The sequence below is a fragment of the Argentina silus genome (assembly GCF_951799395.1).
Source record: "Argentina silus genome assembly, chromosome: 13".
Taxonomy (NCBI): Eukaryota; Metazoa; Chordata; class Actinopteri; order Argentiniformes; family Argentinidae; genus Argentina; species Argentina silus.
In genome coordinates, this window is record NC_139667.1 from 19,408,603 (window position 1) to 19,428,602 (window position 20,000).

The window sequence follows — 20,000 nt, forward strand, 5'->3', positions numbered from 1 at the left end:
AGAACAGACAATCAATAATTCTGAGCTATAATGCGTGGACAGAGGCCAAACAATCTTATATATTGGCACAAGACACGCACATTTTGTGTATTGCTAAATGCGTTTGTCTTGGCACTTTGCTGCCAACATGGCACCTGTAAAAAAAGTAAAAAAAATCGGACCATGTTTTTCCAAGCTCTACAGGTCTGCTTCTACAGATATTGCAGTATGTGGGTACTGCTCAAATGGCGATCCGATTGCATATTATTGTGTTGTATATTGCTCCTGTCTAAGCTGGCCTTCCCCTCACTGAAATGGACAGTTCACTATTTTGACACTTACATTTGTTTTTTTTTGATATACCTGTATCAGTGCTGTCATCCATTGATCCAGATTGTTTCTCAGTGCATATCTAGGTTATGTAATTACTGTAAATCCAGCTCGCCCAACTCAGCAATATAGAGGGAGCTAATGGGGCAACCAGTAGTCATATCAGTATTCATATCAAAACCATAGAGCACCCCCCCCCCCCCTCCTCCCTCCCTACAAAACAGAAAAACACACCTGCTAGAAATACATGGTACTACTACTATAGTATATGACAGTCTATTCACAGAGTCTTTCATCTCCCGGTGTATCCTCTCTCTCCTTTTTCCACTCCATTTTACAGATTTCTCCTTGCCTCCTTTTCTCTCTGGGGTGTATAAATCCTGAGTGGTAGGAGAGCAAGGGAGTAAATAGATAGCCAGGTGGCGCGCTTCTTTGACTTCATTCAGAACACAAAAACCTCATCACATGCAGGCCCCGCTCCCAGGTGGAGAGAGAGAGGGGGGGAGGGAGAGAGGGAAGGAGAGAGAGAGGAAGGGAGGAATGGATAGAGAGAGAGAGAGAGAGAGAGGGAGGGAGAGAGAGAGGGGAGAGGGGGGCCAGGGAAAAACCACTGTGTCAATCTCTCCTTTGGAAAAAAAAAAAGAAGAAGAAGAAGAAATGAAAAAAGAAAAGAAATGCGAGTGAAAAAACCAGCAGGCAATCAAGCCGGCGCATGTGTGCCGTTACACATGAGTGGCTCCCGCTTATCCCCCCGAGCTCCTGCCCTTTCTATTCCTCCGCCATCCCTCCGTCCCTCCCTCTGTCCACCTCCCCTCCCCCCAACCCATCTCCATACTCAGGTAACTCAGGGTAGTGTTATCCGTCTCATAAGGTAAAAACAGCTCTTGGACATTTCATTTATACAACCCAGTCTCCAAATGAATACGTTTGGGGGGGATCATTTCTCCAGACCAAAGAATACGTTCTGTGTGAACTGTGTTATCTAGCTATACTGGCAGGTCTATAGTAGAAAGTCAGAAGTTAATGCCTAATACTGCCTAACTGCCACGCTGACTCTCAGTAACGTATCTTGCAATTCATGTAACACTTACACAGCGTATCTTTAGTTTTTGATAGCACCATTAGGTTACATTTCATAGACACCAGTGGTCGAGTAGAAGTTCAATAACTTCCCTGTCAGTGCATTGAGTGGAGGCTGGTTCTCCCTTGAATTTTGATAATATAAAATAAAAACCAAAAACTTCTGTACAAAAACTGTATATCTGCTGCACAAAATGCAGCAAACACACAGAGACAAAAAAAATCTGTAACAATTACCAGTGTCAACTCTCTCCTGACATAAACTGAAGCCACGTCCCGTGTGGCCTCTCATGCCCTGGAGAAGTACTGTGAGAAGCCCTGTCAAATTCTGTCATTACTGTATGTAGAGTCAATCACATACACAAACACAATCACATGTGTTGTGTTTGTCTTCACAGTAAAATCCTGTCCTGCCCTGATTGGAAGAGTTGAGCTCTTCACTATCTATCCATGAAGTGTCTATCCTGCACATAAACAGTTTTAGCTTAAAATAAAAAATCAAATAATTTGTCTTAAACAATGTTTGAAGCAAGCTTTGGCGTCAATGTGCAGTCTGTGCCTTTCTGTTCAAGTTTGGCATTGAATTGCCAAACATGGAAAAATATGAGTCCTTTCTTATTAGTAGTCATAAAAATAGGCATGGGATTCCACATTATCCCATGTTCCTAGATATTTTTTTTACCCGTGGCCCAAAATAATCCTTTCTTTTTTTGGTAGTGCCAAGTTCAATCATGTAGGAATATGTCTGAGTAAATTTGGTCCACATTTAGAAACCCCCCTCCTGAAGTATGTCAGCCAGCGGCGAGGAGAGAAGGAGAGAAACTAGAGGAGGAGAGGAGAAGAAGAGGTGGAGGGGAGGAGATAAAGAGATAGAGGGGTGGACGAGGGAGGAGAGAGGAAGACATGGAGGCAGGAAGAGAGGAGAAAGAGAGAGTTAGATGTGAATCGTTGAAGGACGGAGGAGATAAAGAGAGGAGTTTATATGTGGGAAAAGGAGGAGGATAGAGGAGCAGGGGCATATCGATGGGAAGGAGGGAGGACAAAGGAGGAGAAGAGAAGGGGCAGAGAGAGAGAGAGAGAGAGAGGAGGAGGAGAGGGAGGGGGGATGATAGAGGGGTGGGGGAGGCTCTGTGAAAAGGCGTGATTATTGGCCATCCTAGGGGGCCTTTTGTCTGGGCCCCATGAGAGAAGGGGTTAACACCACTTAGCCTCAGGGAAGACAGCGTAGTGTGTGTGTGTGTGTGTGTGTGTGTGTCTGTGTGTGTGTAAAGGGGGGAGGGGTCGAAGGAAGAGAAATGGGGTCCCCTGCTGTTCTCTAAAATCACTATCCCATTTTCCCACTCTCTCTCTTTCACACCTCTCTCTCTCTTTCATGCACGCCCACACGCACGCACGCACGCACGCACACACACTCACACTCATACACACATGCAGTATAAAAGACGGTAAATGACTGCATGTAGGGGGTCGCAGTCATTTAAAGCCTGAGGGTAACATTGGCCTTTTTAAGAACGCATGTTGTGTGTGCATATGTTCGTACGTGTGTGTGTGCGTGTGTGCGCGTGTGTGCGCGCGCGTGTGTGTGTCTCACATGTGTGTCACATTTCCTTTTGAGGGACAGGGTTGTGTTTCAGAATGTCGTTTGTGTGCACTTATACCAAACCTGAGGATGCACACTTTGTGGGAAATGTCCCCTACTCTCAAGGGCCCTATTTTTAGCATCAGGGCTGATTGCTGGAGCCCTCCACTGCTTAAGGACTCAAACTGCTCACTGGGTTAGAGTCAGACCTCTTGGTGGTCTACCCTATGGGCTACTGCAGGTTCCTGCTGAAAAAACAAATCTCTGCCACCCTGACAGAGAGAGAGGGATGGAGAGAGGGGGAGAGATTGATGGAGGGAAGAACAGATAAAAGTAGAGAGGGGGAGAGATAGGATTTGCATTAGACCTTACATTTCCAGCATTTTATTGATTATTGCTAAGTTTAGGTAAGGGTTAAGGCTATGGTAATGGAAATGTAGCCCGAATTTGACGTTTGTCCCCCAAAAAACGAAAACATTTTACAAATGTGTGTTCTACAAGCTAAATCTCCCTTGAGAAAAAAAACCCAAAACATATTCATTAACACCTGCAGAAATGAGCAGTGAATAAACTTAAATGGAGCAGAAACAATGTATTTTCCTATAGAATAAACTACACTATAGAATTCATTTTTAGACATTTTTTCTTCGATAACACCGCAAGCCTACTCTTCTGTTATTGCGAGTGCTCTCTCAATGCTTTCCTCTTCAAGGGATTTTTTTTAAAATCCATGAATAATCACCTACTGATGAAACATATGATTAGTAACCGTCCTAGAAATGACTAATAGTCATTTTGGCAAGAGTATTCATACAGAAGTGTCTGCACTTGCCTGTAACTGTCTCGGATTTTTTTTTCTAAAGTGCACTTTATATGCAAAATCCATGTACAGTATAAGTATAAGAGCACACAAAAGCCATATTGCATGTGAAGCTCTCATTTTATTTCATTATGTATTTCCATAAAGCTATGATCACAAGCTGGTTTTGGATAGCGACTGAACAGTATAAACGGTTACAGACGTGTACAGACATATCAAATCTAAGCTGCTGTTTGTAACATTTCTGATCAAAAGCTGCCCATGTACTTGTTTGTTAACTGTAAACCCAAAAATCTGTGTGGGCCTTGATGGACTGTACCAGTCAAAAGTTTGGACACACCTCCTCATTCAATGGTTTTTCTTTATTTTTTTATTATTTTCTACATTGTAGATTAATATTGAAGACATCAAAACTGTGAAGGAACACATATGGAATGATGTAGTGAACAAAAAAGTGTTAAACAAACCAGAATAAGTTTTATATTTTAGATTCTTCAAAGTAGCCACCTTTTGCTTTGATGACAGCTTTGCATACTCTCGGCAAGTTTGTGTCCAAACTTTTGACTGGTACTGTAACTCGATTTGTTTTGCTTCTGAGGGGAATGTGTTCTTAGTATGGAATTGAGTTGCAAATTGCACCTTTAAGCTTTAATCTATTCTCTATCTCTCTTCTTTCTCTCGATCTCTCTCTCTCTCTTTTGATTTCTGCTTCTTCTTTTTTTCCCAAAGGAAAAACAGTGGTCTTTCCTACCCCCTGCCCCCCGCCCCCTCTCCCACTACTCTTATTAATCACACCTTCATATGCACTATGATCAGACAGATACATTTGTTCTTGGTCCCTACCTTGCCCATGTTTATTTGTCTATGTGACAAGGACAAATCTAAACACACGTGATATAATATCCAATATCCAATCATCCAATATTTAGCCCATGTATACTGAATGTTTACCCCATTACTATGTTAACTCTACGTTGACATTAATGTGTCCAATGACCTTCTTTTCACACTTTAATACAGGTATTTCGCCCCCCCCTGTCACATTCTGTCCGGAGAGGAATATACAGTACTGATGCTGGTGCGAATTATAGCAAACACCCAGAATCTCCCCTTGTAAATTAGTTTAGCGTTTTGATTAATCTGGGTTCATGCTGTCTCTCCTGTCAGAATGCAATTCTAGCCTTTCTGAGGAGGACCGGCAACCTGCAAGGCTTGATTGGGATCAAGGAAACCGTGATTGACGGGAAGCATGTCTCATGGTTTATGTTATGGATGTGCTTGCTAAAACAAATCCATGAATATATGGCTTGACAGGATGAAGGTAAAAGGGACATTTGTGGTACCGTCTTGAAATGTGAATAGTAGACTGATTTCTTTGCAGGTCTCGTCTTTCCTTCTCTCTGTACAGTATACCCCCCCCCCCCCCCCCTCTCTCTCTCTGTCTCTCTCTGTCTCTCTCTCTCTCACGCACACACACACGCACGCACGCACGCACGCACACACTCTGGCTAAGCATTCTATTATGAGAAGGGTTCCCAGGGACCAGCTGAGACTGTCTGAATCGATAGCCTCTACCTCAGTTTGATAAGTGTGTATGACACCAGTCCCGAGACAGGGGTTGTGCAGTACTGCAGACTGTTAGGGAGTGTACTTGGGAACACAGCCTTATTGACAGAGTCAGCCCACCAATCCCTCCCATAGGATTCACTCAATAAAGTTTGTCATGTAATAATATAGTTACAGTATTGAGTTTCTTTGGCCTGTGGTTAAATGGATGTGTAATTAAATGAGTAAGGGGAAGGCAGAGAGCAATTCTATTACTTCATCAAATTCATCAAATGTGAATATATATATATATATATATATATATATATATATATATATATATATATATATATATATATTAATGAATTCACACATACATGCATATACTGTAAGCGTGCATGCAGACGCACACACACACAGACTATCATCTGAACTAGTATCTATGTATCTATGTATTATTGGGCAACAGGAAAAACAGCTGTCATACCAAAGTGTCCTTGAAGCAAGCTTGCTGATGTCGCTGATATTGTCAAGCTGCCCTCTGGAGAACACCACTGTGGTCGGCTAGCTTTTTCCTTAGGATGCCTTTGGTGGACCTACTATATGTTTCTATAACATTTTCATTCTTTTTTTTTTTTCTTTTTTTTTTTACAATAGGCTATGTTGCTTGGTCTTATTCTTTTGTTGTGCGACTTAACCTTTAATAGACTATTGTCGATCACTGTTGTCTTGTAGCGAAGTGCCATGTTTGTGGGTCTAACTGTATCATGCCACACTATAAGGCCAGATCGCTTACATCACTGACTGACATACAGTACCTCAGAGACAGATAATGCATTTCTCAACTTGATTATGAATCTCCATCATTCATTTATAAGTTGTTTTAGCTCGTCATATCTTATTTATACCTCTCACGGTGTAAAACAGAAATGTGCAGGATGCCAATCAGAACAGCGAAATTAGAAGTAGGGCTCCAGAGGTCCTTCAGTCCTTCATCTCAGAGCGCCCACCTCAGATTTTAAACGGCTGTCTGATGTGGTTCAAGTCGAAAATGACGGACGCCTACCCGCTCCGTTACTCTCCGCATGCCTCCCTCCCTCCCCGCTTTTTTCCTCTCCTCTCCTCTCCTCTCCTCTCCTCCCCTCCCCACACCCGGAACGTTATGCTGTTCCCGTCGCCACAGCAACGGGAGGCAGCTGAGAAATGGCAGAGCGGGCGGTGGCTGCCCCTTCATTAGGTATCAACACAGGGCACTGACAGGGGAGATAATGGCCAATAACGCGGTATTATGTTGGGGTGTAAATGAAAAGTCTCCCGGGAGAGAGCCTGTCATGCTTCAGGGAGTTATGCCTGCACATGGGGCCTCCAGACAGAAGGCACTAACGCAATAGGCTCCAAGTGCGGGTAGGCTAGATTCACCCTGCACATCCCCTCCCTCCCTCCCTCCCTCCCTCCCTCCCTCCCCATATCCCCTCTCCTCCCCTGGATGAGCTAGCTAGCTACCCGCGGGGGGATGGATGGAGAAAGGTCTGGAAGGGCCCTGGTAGGTTATCTATACAAAAGTGGAAGCGTCACCAACCGCAGTCAGACTGTATTCATTTAAAAAACAACATTGATGTGAAATGAAAGATGGAATGGTGTTCTTTATACAGAGATAATGAATACAAATATAGGCTATCGGCTAAATGTAAGAATCCAGGAAATATGAGAAATAGCTTACAAGTTTGCTGATTTTAACCCTTGATGTGATACATGTATTGCTGTTTAATTCAAACATATTCAGGCTACTGTAGTGCGTATGCATTTTTGTAACCACTTTAGACTTTAGAATTAACATTACTCGGCCTACAGCTAAGGGAATAATGCACGTTTGATATCCCTTTTCAATGGCTGTCAATTTCTGCGGGGGAGGCTCGAATTTGTGTAAGCTACAGTATAGTATGCATGTGCTGTAGTGTGTGATTTCTTTAAGTGCTGAAATGACATCCTTGTGAGAGTGTCATAGTCAATTACACAGCGTGGCTGTTCCTCATGTGATTAGTCACATACAAGGCTCATGTATGAACACGTCCCTCGCCATTGTTGTCGAACCTGACTGCAGAGACTGCGATGGCTCTGTCGAACACTCTGTATGCTCCCTGCTACCTGAGTCGCTCATCAAAATGGCGTCCGATAATTCCAAACACCCCAGCCAATGAGCATATGAGCTGCCCCCCCCCCCCCATCCCCTCATCCTCCTCCCCCTTCCCCCCGGTTTCATCCTGCATAGTCGCTTCGTTCCGACATCCCAACGCTTCATTGGTCAAGCCTGCTAACAAATGGAAATCTGTCGGAGTGCTGAAATTACTGATGTTTATCTCGCTTCCGCCTCATTGGAGGATTTTGCCTGCTCTCCTCCATCTTGGCCCGCTCTCGTCCTCTTTCTCTCGCTCGCTCCCCTCGTTTTGAAACCCTTCCCAGCTTTCCTCTCTTCCTCCTTCCCCTCTTCCCTTCCCCCTTCCTCCCTCCACCCCCCCCCCCCCCCCCAAAATGACAGTATTTTACTCGCGCGCCTCAGAAAACAGTTTCTTTATTCGCTCTCCTTTGATGCTCTGGTTTCTCTTGTTTCCTTCTCTCTTTTCTTTTCACTTTTTTTCTCTCGTTCTCTCTATTTTCTGAGGATTAGACGGCCCCTGCCGCTCCCCATTATAGTAAATTATGGAGGAGCGGGCTGGCCCTCTCTACTCAGAGTGACGTGTCACAATAAGACTGCAGTTTCGACACAGCAGAGGATGATACACTCTCACACAGAGAGAGAGAGGGGGAGAGAGAGAGGGAGAGAGAGAGGAGAGAGGAGAGAGAGGGGGAGAGACCTATAGAGAGACAGACAGCAAGAGATACAGACAGACAATGAGAGAAAATAAGACATTGACCACCAGTCCGACAGAAGATGGATACATAGAAAGAGAGAGACAGACTCAGATCCATAGGAAGAGAGAGCAAGAGCAATAATCTCACATCCCACATTTTAAAATGTGTCAAATTGGACATCATTCATTCGGATTTGAGAGCAAGTATTGATTGAAATGAAGAGCTTCAAACGGCGATATCTCAACCGATCATCGTATCATCTCTAAATTTTAAGTGGCCAAAACCTCATCAATTTGTATTTACTGGCTTTCACTCTAGATACTGAATGGAACTGGCCCCATTTTGTTTCAATGTTCATTTCATTTCATCATACCATCACCTTCCCACCTGAGCACAGGGGAGAGGTGGTCATGTTTTAATACACATTCATTCTGGCATGTAATCACTCTTTTGTAGTGACAGAAATACTGTAATCTTCACTACAGGCAAGGGGAGATTGTGTGTGTGTGTGTGTGTGTGTGTGTGTGTGTGTGTGTGTGTGTATGTGTATGTGTATGTGTATGTGTATGTGTGTGTGTGTGTCTGTGTCTGTGTCTGTGTCTGTGTGTCTGTGTGTGTGTGTGTGTCTGTGTGTCTGTGTGCGTATGTGTGTGTGTGTGTGTGTCTGTGTCTGTGTGTCTGTGTGTGCGTGTGCCTGCCTGAGAGAGAGAGATATCAAAGACAGCTCTCCAACGTGTGAATTCAGGAAGCAATAGTCAGGCTATGATCAACATTGCTGAATACATGTCGAACAAATATGGTGCTATGCCTTACAATAAGACCCTGGGCTGGCTAGGCCTGAAATCCAAACCAAAGTAAATAAAATAAAATAGTTTTAGCTCGACTAGCACCAGGGCTTTTGCGAGACACATATTTAATACTCTGTGCTCCGAACCGCTTCTGTTTGCCCCTCTCTCTCTCTCTCTCTCTCTCTTTCTCTCTCTCTCTCTGCACCTTAGCTGTACCTGTAATTGAAAAGATGAGGGGGAATTAATGAAATACAGCTAATGCCAGAGATCAAAAAGAGCTGGCAAATTCAAATTAGCTGGGTATGAAATTGCTTCCACTGGATGGGCGAGAGCAAAGGTATGAAACAGTCACCCGGAGCTTCCCCAAAATGGAATAACAATTTGGTCGGCGGATGGAGGAGTGATGGAGTGAGAGAGGCCGTAAATGGATAATCTGCGTCGTCAACTCATTTGCGGAGATGAACTCCCTCCCTAGATCTGTGTGTTTCTTGTCTTTTTTTTCCTTCCTTTATTTATTTTTTTTGTTCACACCCAAATGCGGTGAGAGAGCTTGATGTGAATTGTTTGAGTGTGACCGGCTTCATACGGCTTTGCCTATGGTAGTACTTCTCGGATGCGTTGCTCGTGTGGGCGACTGGTCTGATTTGATGGACCGGGGGAGGGGGGGGGGGGGGGGGAGGAGAGAGAGAGAGAGAGGAGTCGAAACCTTATACATTACATTGCTGATTAGAACATACGTGTCTATGATCTGGATCTGTTTTTCTCCCACTTTCTGACTCTACCTCTCTTTTATCATTCTCTCTCTCTATCCACTCCCCCTCTCTCTCTATAGTTTCTCTCCTGCACGTTAACTAATTTATTCTCAGGCCTCAGTGAATAACACTTTTCTTCTGATTAACAATAGCGAGAAGCGTATGAATAATTTCTCCTTTGCTAAGCAATCTGTTTCCGTGTAAGGTGTCCTTGTCAGGTGAGCGAGAGAGGGAGAGAGACGCTGTATTGGGTTTGTTCTGATGAATATGTATGCAGGTCTGGGCTTGTTGCTTGTTGGTGGTGCCTTTCTTTCTCTCCTTGCATTGAATAAGGCCAACAGATGGTCAGCCCAGGAATTCCTCAATGCTCTCACCTGGTCCTGGGCCAGATACCCCCCGCAGATCACGCCTCCCACAAAAGTGTGTGTGTGTGTGTGTGTGTGTGTGTGTGTGTGTGTGCGTGCGTGCGTGCGTGCGTGCGTCAATGTTTGTGTGCTCTATTAGGGTGTGCACTGAATATGTGTGACTCACTGATCTCACGATTCCCCCACTGCGTTCTCATATTTGACACAGAAATCATAGCAGTTCCATTCACAACACAAAACTCCAAACTCCCGTTATTTTTATCTAACCTTTTGAAATTTCAATAATTAAACTCCACTCTAAAAATAATCGCCCAGCTCAAAGACGTCACAGTGAATTTCACAAGTGATATTTTTTCCCCCTGAATAAATGAGCCATGCTCCTTTTGAATTAAGCATTGCTTGGCGTAAATTAAATATGCTCTTCTTTTTAATTAACAATTGGGAGGTGTCCTAAAGAGAGGCTTTTAGGACCAGTGCTTCCCCAGGTACATCGAAAAGAAGAAGTGAAGGAGTGATTTGGTGGTGCTTTTAGCTTTTAGCTTTTAGCTCTCATGGAACAGTGGATTTGATTGTGTTTTACATTTCAAACTAATCCTGCCTCATTAACTTCCACTTGCGTTTCGCAGACACAACAATATTATTATTTTTGCTAACCTTTATTTTAGCAGGAAGTCTATCGCTTTTAACCTATTTTTGGAGAGATAATTCCAATATGTCTGCTACAAGGGAAAGCCAAACAAAGAGAGTGAGAGAGAAAAACATGTACTGCTGTATACACACACACAGACAGGTACACACACACACACACACACACACACACACACACACACACACACACACACACACACACACACACACACACACACACACACACACTGCTAACAGTCATCATCGGAAAATACCTCTTTAACTATCCCCTGATTTACTGTGCCTACCTTCCCTGACCTCCTGCTATAAATAAAGCACTCTGGTGAACAGTAAAACACTCTTACAATAGGTTGGCTGGAAAGAGAGGGGAACACACACACACACACACACACACACACACACACACACACACACACACACACAGGAATATAGATAGAGGGAAGGAGAGGAAAAAAGGATAGGGGAGGGTAAAGATGTGGGCTTGAAAGGTAGAGAAGGGGGTAGAGAGATTAAGGGAGAGTCAAAAGGTAGACGAAGGGAGGAGAAGAGGGAGGGGGAGGAGGGGAGGGGAGGGGAGGGGAAGAGTGAAAAAGGTAGATGAGGGTAGAGGGGAAGATGGAGAGAGAGAGCTAAAGGTAGTTGCTCAACGCTGCAAAAGGGAGGAGCGAGTCACTCGAGCAGAACGAGAAATGCGGCAGGGCCTTCGACTCCAGAATGTGTAGAGAGAGAGAGAGCGAGAGAGAGAGAGAGAAAGAGAGCGAGAGAGAGATAGAGAAAGAGAGAGAGAAAGAGAGAGATGAAAGTTGAAAGTGGTGAAATACTGATATAGACTACGTTCCTCTGAAGCTGTTAGTGTTTACGTATCCTCACAGCCTCAAACCTACTCCTTTCCTGGGCCCTTTACACTCTGCCTTCAAAGTGAGAGACCATATACAGTGTAGCAAAAAGCGATAGTCTAAACTTTTGATTCGTAGTTACCGCTAACAGAGCATAAATCAGAGAGAAAGACTGACGGAATGTGCCATAAATCATTATGTCACTCGATTATTTATGAGCAATGACTTATTCATCGCCGATTCACTTTTGAACTAAAACCATTACCCCCGTGTCACAGAAACCTGTCATTTCATTAATGTTTCATATAAAACAATCCATATTATTCATTAATCAGTGCTATTTCAGTCGTTTATCATGGCGGTAGGCAGTCAATTTAGCCTGTCAGTAGGCCTGGACCCAGAAGACACAATAGTGGGATTTGAAATGGATCTTCATCGGCTTAATCCAGAGAGGCAGAGACATCCAGCGCTCAAGGGCCATGTTGTGAATTGTCCGCATGTGTTCGAGCTCAGTGTATGTAGCGGAGGTGGTTTGGAATGTCTTTACCTTAGCAGGCTAAGGTGCACCCAACTACGGTCGAAGACTTAATTCAGTGGATTGTCTCCAGCCAATTAGCGAGTTTAATTACTCAGGTGCCAAGTTGAATCTAAATATATATACTCTAAGTCGGTTTCACAATACAGTGTTTAAAAGAAGGGCGAGGTGGTTCATGGTTTATGAAACCTCCTTTTCAGAAGGAGAAGAAAGAAAGTGGCAGTTCTGATACTTTGCCACCCGGGTGCAGTTCTCATCCGCCAAAATGGACGAGATTTAGTAGGGCCATAACTTTTCCCTCTGCCATCTCTTTTCTTCTTGACACTTTTATGGATGACCCCTGCCATGACTTCCCCAGCATCATCCATCACCCCAGTGAGTTGCAGGGGAAAGGCTTACGGAGACCATTAAAATCATTACAGCCCGATAACTATCCTTTTACTCCATATAGACTTCAGTCATAAAGATATTCTATTCATTAAGATTCCATATTTCAGTACAATCGATGGCGATATAGTGTAAGACAGAGCAACTCTCTCCAATATGTCTCTCTGTGTTCTGCTGTTGGTGCACTGTTTGCTCGTAGGAGATGCCATTTCTGTGCCACCAGCTGTCCTTGCAATATGTTTGGAAGAAATAAATTCCACCTCCTTGTATCTAGCTAACAATGTATTTACGTTGGCTTGGTATCAGCTCAAATGGAAACTGACTTGGTTACATTGTTTAAACTTTCGTGATGAAATGAAACAAAGGTACCAAACACATTTGCTTCCGTTACCCGGCCTCTTATTTTCAGTCCTTTCACTATCTGTCGGTTGATATCATTGGTAAGACAGTTCTTCCTGCTCCTTCGTGAGTGTATTTCCTCATGACTATAGGCAGTGTGGTCCCCTTGGCTTCCCTGAGGTAACCTATTAACCATGCACACAGATAAGGCTTGTTTAGCCAGCCGTCGGCCTTGGAAGGAGGTAGGCATGTTGCGCTCGGATGCCTGGAGGGGGTGTTTGAGAGATATTGAAGGTTGGGTTCACACCACTGGTACTGTAGACAAGTCCAAACACTCAAAGTGAAACTAACTTTGAACTCAACAGAGATGGGAGATTCTGCAAGCTCACTGTGTGTCTTGTTGTACCTCACCTGCCTCATGTGATGTGAGTAAGATTTCATTCTACATAGACACTTGTCATGGCTAGTACTCCCTCACGCAGGCTTCTAAGACATCCAAAACAACTTGGACACGGAGGTAGGCTCACCGAGGTCTTCCCCAAAGCGGTCCCCCTTCATTACTTCCTTTCGCAACTGCATTTCGTTGTCTCTGTACTTGTACTCTGCACAATGACAATAAAGTTGAATCTAATCTAATCTAATCTACTTGAGCTGGAGACTTACCGTCTTCTAGGTACATTATTTCTACAGCATTATATTAGCTGATATGTCTTTATGTGACCAAGGTGGGATTTTAGGGTTAGGGGTCCCCCATGTGGAAGACATGAGCTAACTCTCCAGCAGGTTTTCCCTTAGGAATGTGTGCTCTCTCTTACCACCAGATTGTTACATTTGCAACCTACCTCCCCAACACACACACACACAACCCAAAACAAAATGTGCCCCGTGGTATAAATAAATACTACGGTATTCCCCCAACACAGTATCACACTCTCCCTCTCTCTCCTCGTACACACGACCTGAGACTGTATCTCCCTTAGCGGGTATTCCCTGAGCAGCCCCCCCCCCCCCCCCACACACACCCCCCTCCCTCCCACACAGACCTACCTAGCCAGCTTCTCTGCTTAGTGTGGGTTGCCCTTGCTCATTAAACATTGAGGAGCAAGGAGGAAATGGATGAGGTCTAGCATCTGGCGGGAATGGTCTGGCAGGGGTCTTTAGTAAAAACAACACTGGTGTTAATTAATAATTGATCACACGGGCCTATCAGGGGAGGCATTATTACGGGGTCTGGGGGGGAGGGGGTGTATCAGTGATGTCAGGTTGCTGTGCCGACAACGAGATAAGATGTCTACAACTTTTTGGGGAGCGGGATGGTTGTCCCAGTGGAATTTGGGTAATGTCTGCTTTGTAAGATAGTATCTGATGGCCAACATAGGGTGGAATGTGCTGTGTTACAAAGCGTTTGGTCGGCTTAAACATGCTACAGTTTGTGCCATCAAAAATTGCACTAGACCTCTATGCTATGCCATGTAACAGGTCTGTCAATGTGTATAGGTCTGTCAATGAGTTGTAAAGCAACCGCAATAGTTAGCCTACATCCATGATTAGATTCTCTGATCCATATGATTTGTACAGTCGATCCAAAGGATATGTAATGTCATGCTTCAAACAAACATAGTTGAGGTTTCAGTGTCTTCAATAGACTGGACTTCCTTTATCTTTCATTTCCAGTAAGCAATGCGTACACTAGAATATGTCCGTGTAGTGCTTGACACTTACATAAGGAAACTAGCGTAGGAACGTTGCACGGTATGTATGTATGAATTCCTTTTGAGGAAATGATGCCTGAAGTCTCTGTATTCAGAGGATGAAAGTGGCAGCCATTTTGTGTCCACTAGGGACTGATTGTGTATGCAGAGCACACGCCTAGCCCAGAGCCAGCTAACGTTAGCTCTGATAGATTCAGCCGTGGTGTGGCTAAATCCACAGTCTACAGCATCACTCCACTTAAGAGACAGGGAGCTAATTGAAGATGATCTCACAGATAAGTACTCCAGACTGCACTCTTTTCTCCCTCCTCCGTCTCCTCTCCTTGACCCTGCCTTACTCTCTCCTGTCTTTTTTCCTTGCTTTTCTATCTCTGTCTCTTGTTCTCTGCCTTTCACTCTCCTCTACCTATGTGTCTATCTCTTTCCCTTTCTTTCTACATCACAAACGTTTGTCCGCCAAGGCCCAATGTGCTTCATGTTCATATCCCTCCCACCCTCTGCTCTTTCTCTCTCTCTCTTTCTTCCCTCTCTCCATCTCTCTCTGCTCCTGACTTTCGATTTTAAAGTATTACACAGCATCATAGGCCTGCCATTTCACAGGAAATACCACTTCCACTGGCAAGATTAGGCTTCTGATGATGCTGGTTGATAGCGGTGCCTGACACACTCTCTCTCCCAATGCTTGATATTAGCGGCACCTGTAAATCTTTCTCCTATAACGTCTCTATAATGTTGACACCGAGGCTTTGATCCTCCTTTGATGCTCCCAACCTGCTAATATTTGTTTAACGGAGGTGGCTTGGTGAACCGTATTTGTGTGACGACTAACCTTGCCTGCGACCTGAAGCCTTCCAAGACCTCACCAAGCCTAGGCTTTAGCTCACTAACACAGTCTTGTTGCAGACAGGAAACCTAGGTTTGAACCCTATCATTAGCATATGCTCTTGGTGTATTTATTGGGCGGCTTGGCAATTGTAAGTGTCCTTAAGATATTGAAAGGAGTATTAAAAAAGTATACCTTTAACCGTTCTTGTTGTTCTGTGTTCTTCTCGGTTCTCTGTATTTGGTTCTAACCGCATATCTCCCTGTTCTATTGCAGCGAGGGAGGAGAACGTGGCCACGTTCCGCGGCTCGGAGTACTTCTGCTACGACCTCTCCCAGAACCCCATCCAGAGCAGCAGCGATGAGATCACGCTCTCCTTCAAGACGTGGCAACGCAACGGCCTGATCCTCCACACGGGGAAGTCGGCCGACTACGTCAACCTGGCCTTGAAGGACGGAGCCGTGTCCCTTGTCATCAACCTGGGCTCCGGGGCCTTCGAGGCCATCGTGGAGCCCGTCAATGGAAAGTTCAACGACAACTCCTGGCACGACGTCAAAGTCACACGCAACCTGAGACAGGTAATACTGAGAGGGAAAGAGGGCACAATGGAAAACATTGTGGTCCTAACTAGGTACATCATGCAGTAAACTGGACACACAGGTCAACTGACACAACTAGTGGAAGGTTGTTGTCGTATTTTTTTGGCCATAATGAGTTTAAACATATCTTCATTATCATGCATTCTGCTGTTTTCTGGATTTGATTTCCCATTCTGGATTTGTTTTGTTTCCCATTGTAGTGTCGAGAATGTAATTCTTTTGAATACAGTATTTTCATTGTCATGTTTTATGATTTTATTAGACTCTACAAGACTCTTTTTCCACAACTTTGTGTTTCTTCAAGACATTTGTTTATTTATTTTTTATTTCTAGTACTCTCCCAGTTAATTTCCCGTATTTTTCTGAATTCCAAGAGCACCAATCTCCAGTGTGATTTCTTCCGTCCATCCTGCCTCACTGTTTGCCTCCGTAAGCAGCTCCTCACTCTCTCTCTCTCTCTCTCTCTCTCTCTGTCTGTCAAGAAGCCATCACGCGCTTGATGGTTTCAGGAGGCCGCCTCCCTCCTCTCTCTCTTCCTCTCTCTATCCCCCACTCTCTCCTTCCCCCTCTCTATCTCTGGAGAGGGACGTCTTATCGGTGGGAGCTGGGGGGATGCTCCAGCCAACCACGACCGCTGCTGTTTACCCGAGACTGATCTCTGTTCAGCTGTAAAATCGGCCCACAAACCTGCATTTTGAAATATGCTAATAGGCACGATACCTTGTCCGCTGTAGGTCTTGGGTGAAAGAGGATGGAGGTTTATGGTGCAGAGGTTTATATTGAAGGCGGTAAAAGACAGGATAGGCTAAGGATCTCCGCTTAAATATGTGAGGAATTGTTTATATTTGTTGATTATTTTGACTAGATTAATAAAGTTAACTCAATAAAATTCTTTTAGATATAGAGGCCAGACATCTTCATTTTAAACCTTTCTAGACACAGCGGTGCTGTGCATTGATTTGATCTTTAAGCAGCATAGAAGACGGCAGGAGCTAAAAGGTCAAAGAGTTGGGATGCTGTGGTTGCGAAAGGTAGAAACACAAATGAACCTTAGATAGCAGGGCTATGTGTTATTACAAAGAGGTAACGTCATATTTAGATGGAGATACTATAGTTAAAGGTGGGACAACTCTAGGGAATCTGAAAATGGTCAAATTATGTTTGAGAAGAGGGTGATGTGTAAGTACTTACAGGGTCCTCAGAGTTGACCAAAGGTTTATTCCGCTGCTCATGGCAACATTTGCACATCCAATAATCAGTATATGAAAAAAAAGGAATGTCCTCAACTCTGCAATGCTCTATAAACAGACAACTTTTCGATCCCACTGAGATTACAGTACATTGTATCTTTAATATGAAACGTCGTTTCTTTAATAAAGACCTGAGGAGCATTGCAGAGTTGCACACATAGTGTACTCTGAATTTACCAATAGACTAATACGCTAGTACAGCCCCCTTTGTCTTTCTCTGTCTTTTCCCCCCCATCTCTCTCTTTGTCCTTATGTCTCTCCGTCCTGCTCTTTCTCTTTCTCTCTTTATGGAAACAAGCTTTGTAGAACCAGAAATGAACACTCATGGAATGAATCTTTTTTTATTTATTTTTGTACTCATTGTCACCTAAGCAACTAATATACTAACAACCTAACTCTTCATCATTATTATTATTATTTTTTTAATTTGATTTCATTTCATTTTATTAACAACCCCCCTGTTCACTATTTTAATTTCCTTTCTTCCCCCCCTTTTTTCGCAAAGCAATCAGGCATTGGACATGCTATGGTAAACAAACTACATTGTCTGGTAGATACCTTTCTTATTGTCCTTTTTTGTTTGCTGTGCGCTCCTTCCCCCTCGTCCTTTTTCTTTGACTCCGTTTTTAGACATAATTCTCAATATATTAGGAAACTGGGTTGGTATTTCTTGGCTTTCTCTCCATTTTGATTTTTCCCACCTTGCCTTTCTCATTCATCATCATTTTCTCACAATGGCTTCTCTCCTCCTTTTTTGCTATCCTTTCAACAATTTCTTCCCCTCTTCAAAAGACCTGCGGACCAGTCCTTTTTCAGGGCTAACTGTTTTACTAAAGCCTACGCATTCCTGTTCAGTTTTCTTTTGCCGATGACTGTCGACGAAACTGCCAGAAGCTTACCACAACCAAAAAAAGACAAAAAAAAACACGGAAAAGTTCAACAAGGGAGCTCTGACAGTTGTTTCCAGTACAATGTGCGCATGGCATGCAAATATTTCGCCCTCTCCTTCCTCATGCTGTTCTCATTCCTCCAACCCATGACCTAACCTATCACGAACACCTAACTCTCACCTGCCATCCACGCTGCCATTTGTCTGTGATGCATGTTAGTGGACGTAGTAATTGTGATGTAACGCCCTCCCTCTCACCCCCCTCCTCATCGACGTTGGTTTGGTCTGAGTGTGTGATGCCTGGACTGTGTGTTGCCGAGGGTAGCCCTCGCTTTGTGCTTGCATCCCCTTCACTCATCACCCGACTCCTAGAAAATAAACATTATGTCTACAACATCGAAAACTCATTGCTTGCTTATACAGTACATTGTATCAGCCAAACATCCATTATTTTGCATGCTTGTCAATGTCAACTAACCAATTATCAATTCAGCTCAAACTAAAAAAGCACAATCAATTTGTCCTTGTGCTGACATTCTACTAACCTTACAGTCCCTGAAAACTCCATATTCTAACCTGCATCAAAGATAAAGAAAATATACCGCAGAAGTATTTTCTTTACCTGTCCTGCTTGATCCTGAGAGTATAAATACATGAAAGAAAATGCAAAGCTGTCACATCCAAATCGCAGCACTTGGAGTTTTGTACTGTGCTGTATACAGGAATTCAATATAGACATAAATAAGCAACACAGCAACAAGATAACAATGAGACAAATTGATTTTTGGTTGAGGAACCTAGGCCTCCCCCTCCCCTCCACATCCTCCCCAAACACAATAGGGTCACAAGTTCATTTTTTCCTCCCTGGTTATTCACCTCGCCCAGGTAACAATATCGGTGGACGGGATCCTGACGACTACGGGGTACACCCAGGAAGACTACACCATGCTGGGGTCGGACGACTTCTTCTACGTGGGAGGAAGCCCCAGCACGGCAGACCTGCCTGGATCGCCCGTCAGCAACAACTTCATGGGCTGCCTCAAGGAGGTGAGATTGACGCTGTGAACGTGTTTTAGTAGATTTGGTGGTTCGATGCTATTTGGATAGTCTCCTTGAGATGGTCTACAAATGCTCAAAGTATTGCTAAACTAACCATCAACTACAACTCTTTTGACATAAACAGTTCACTGGGTTGAGAGTTAGCATTTCTGAAAGTTAGTTGATTTGTAAATACCTACTGTACGGGGTCCAAATTAAGTCTTACTGATTGGATTTGTTTTTATAGTGCTTTTTCTAAACAGGGCACCCTCTTATCCATTATCAATGTTGCATACATCTGCATGATGTGCTGCAGTAATTTTCTGCCGAAACGCTCATCAGATGACATAAAACAAATGTTGGTCAGAAAAATGGTTGGTCAGGACACACGAGTCAGAAACTAGTGTGTCAGAAACATGGTTTTGTCGATATGGTGGGTCACAAAACATTTTGAAGGCTTTAGCTGGACAGAAAAAAAAGAGATAGGGTCACCGTTTGTGTTTGCTATTCTATGTTGAACAGCGTCGAAAAATGACACGTGCACTACGCTCGGTGGATTTTATTCAATGCAAAGGGAGTTCAATAAAGCCATTTTGAGGGAGAGAGAAGAGACTTCGCTATCAGCTGGGTGCACATCGCAAGCCACCTAATGAAATTCAGTGGCGTTTTACATTTTCAGACCCCGCAATATTGTTTCAGGCATATTTGATTTTGTTTTTCAATTGCGGTGAATCATTTGATTAACGTCGCGACCGCTTCGCAGCGGCCTGGTATTGCCGGCTCAGGTAAAGTACTGGAATGGGATTGGGTGTGTTATGACAATGCACCTGAGGTGAGATGAAATACTAATAGGAAA

At 43.9% G+C, this 20,000-nt stretch overlaps 1 protein-coding gene across 1 annotated transcript in view; it reads left to right on the plus strand.

Annotated features, from left to right (window-relative positions):
• The window catches only part of nrxn3a (neurexin 3a), a gene marked incomplete at both ends in the record, with an annotated part of 268,162 nt that overhangs the window by 41,787 nt on the left and 206,375 nt on the right, over positions 1 to 20,000 (plus strand). Inside the window, 2 exon segments of the mRNA XM_083683801.1 lie at positions 15,645 to 15,946; positions 18,992 to 19,153. Coding sequence (XP_083539927.1) covers positions 15,645 to 15,946; positions 18,992 to 19,153 — 464 coding nt within the window.